The 2096-nt window shown below is 36.1% G+C and overlaps 1 protein-coding gene across 1 annotated transcript in view; it reads left to right on the top strand.

Annotated features, from left to right (window-relative positions):
* NBEAL1 (neurobeachin-like 1) overlaps positions 1-2096 on the top strand; it is a 204259-nt gene that overhangs the window by 16769 nt on the left and 185394 nt on the right. Inside the window, exon 3 of the mRNA XM_011992490.1 lies at positions 1883-1964. Coding sequence (XP_011847880.1) covers positions 1883-1964 — 82 coding nt within the window. The remainder of the gene's footprint in view (positions 1-1882; positions 1965-2096) is intronic.

Genomic DNA, 2096 nt, shown 5'->3' with positions numbered 1-2096 from the left:
ATTACAGACAGGCATGAACCACTACACCCAACCTCTTTTTCTTTTACTTTTGCTCATATTGTAGGTCTGTTTCTTTTGTGTATTGTTTCTTTTGATTTTCAAACTTGTGTTGCCTTCTCATGTGAGTTGTTATTTTTGAGTAAGTGTTGGTTATTATTTTTGAAAAATCGTAGAGATACTTTTAGGCTGGGGATACTACTGTCTTTATTCTCAGTTAATGTACATTAGTTTTTGGAAAAGTATCCCTCTAATACAGTGAATGATTAAGCTGACTTGGACTTAGTCTCTGTGACTACTAATCTATTTTCATTTCACCTTTACTTCTTGAGTGTTGCCTTTTGGGATCTTAAGCCACAGCCTTAGAGACAGTCATTTTCGGGCTCTGAATTCTAATTTTTGTCCCTTTTGAGCACTGTGAGACTGTCAGATGCAATCAGCAGCTTCTTATTGTTTCATCTACCCCTGTCAGGACTGGTAGAAGTATTAGTGCAAAAATGGATCTAAATGCAGCTCTCATCTCTTTCTGTGTTTCTTTGTTCTATATCTTGGATCTGTGGTTTTTCACTTCCTTATTAATTTTCCCCTGCCTTTAAACAGATTTTTAAAAAAATGTTTTGTCCATGTTTTCTAGTTGTTGTCAGGGAGAGGACTGATCTTAGTCCACTATTATTGGAAGCAGAATTCTTGCAGAAGCTTCCAATTTTGCCTCTGCCTTACCCTGTTTTCTCCAAGTTGTCATGCCAGTCTGACTTCTTACATTAAGAAGTCTGTTGGTTGGGTGGGTGTGGTGGCTGACACCTGTAATCCCAGCCCTTTGGGAGGCTGAGGCAGGAGGATTGCTTGAACCCGGGAGTTCAAGACCAGCCTGGGCAACAAAGTGAGACCCTCATCTCAACAAAAAATTTAAAAAGTTAGCCAGGCCTAGTGGCACATACCTGTAGTCCCAGCTTCTCAGGAAGTTGGGGTGGGAGGATTACATGAGCCCAAGAGTTTGATGCTGCAGAACACTATGATTGTACCACTTCGCTCTAGCCTGGGCAGCGGAGCAAGACCCCATCTCTTAAAAAAGAAGAAGAAGTCTATTCATTCTGTTAATTTTTCTAAAATTAGCATTTACTGGATTTTAAGACATAAAATGTTTTACAAGATCACAATATCTCATAACAAAATTAATGAATGTTGCTTTTTTATTATGTCAAGGAAAAGATTTTAGATATAATGAATATTATCATGTTTTACCTCAGTCTTATAAAAATGGAATAAAAATGAGGGACCACATTTTAGTTAAACACCAAGCACTTACAAACCCACTGCTTTAAACAAAATATGCTGTGCCCTCTTAGAGTGAGTAAAGATGCTGTTAGCCCTTTTTCAAGGACTTTTAATGTAGTTGAGGAAATATGACAGCCTTAAAAGGGAACTGTAATTCAAAAAGCAAAGTGAAGATGATTATACTGCACATGTGTTATAATGCCAACAGTATATACGGAAAAGAAAACTAAGAATCTGCATAGGGACAAAAAATCTGTAAGGAAATAATGTAGATGTACATAGTTTCTTATTTTGAGATTGCAAGATGTTGGTGTTTATTTTTTCTTTTCTGGTTCTACTTTGTGATATTTTCCAATTTTCAGTAATAAATAGAGGCTAATCAGCATATACTTTTTAAACATTCTCTGTCTATAGTAGTTAAATTGTGCTTGAGGTATATTTCACAGTCTTGGTGGGAGAGCAGTTATATAACCATATTGATTTTATGTTTTAATAAATGTCATTTGCATTTTGTTTGCCAACTTGTGTTCTCATAATTCAAGCTGAATTCACGAACATATGTTTTGTTCAACATTCATGTGTAAAAAATTAAAGTCTCTTTTTCTCACAGAAATCTATCAAATGTGGAAGAAATTGGGACTTGCTCGTACATTAATTATGTCATCACCATGACAACGCTCTATATTCAGCAAGTAGGTGTGAACTAATCATTTTTGTCACTTTACTGACAGCAACTAGGTTTAACTTTTTGTTTGTTTGTTTGTTTGTTTGAGATGAAGTTTCACTCTTGTTGCCCAGGCTGGAGTACAATGGCCCGATCTCGG

This window comes from Mandrillus leucophaeus, unplaced genomic scaffold, assembly GCF_000951045.1.
Source record: "Mandrillus leucophaeus isolate KB7577 unplaced genomic scaffold, Mleu.le_1.0 Scaffold411, whole genome shotgun sequence".
In the NCBI taxonomy this organism is placed as follows: Eukaryota; Metazoa; Chordata; class Mammalia; order Primates; family Cercopithecidae; genus Mandrillus; species Mandrillus leucophaeus.
The sequence above is the reverse complement of the archived record's forward strand: the minus strand, read 5'-3'. Positions and strand labels throughout refer to the sequence as shown.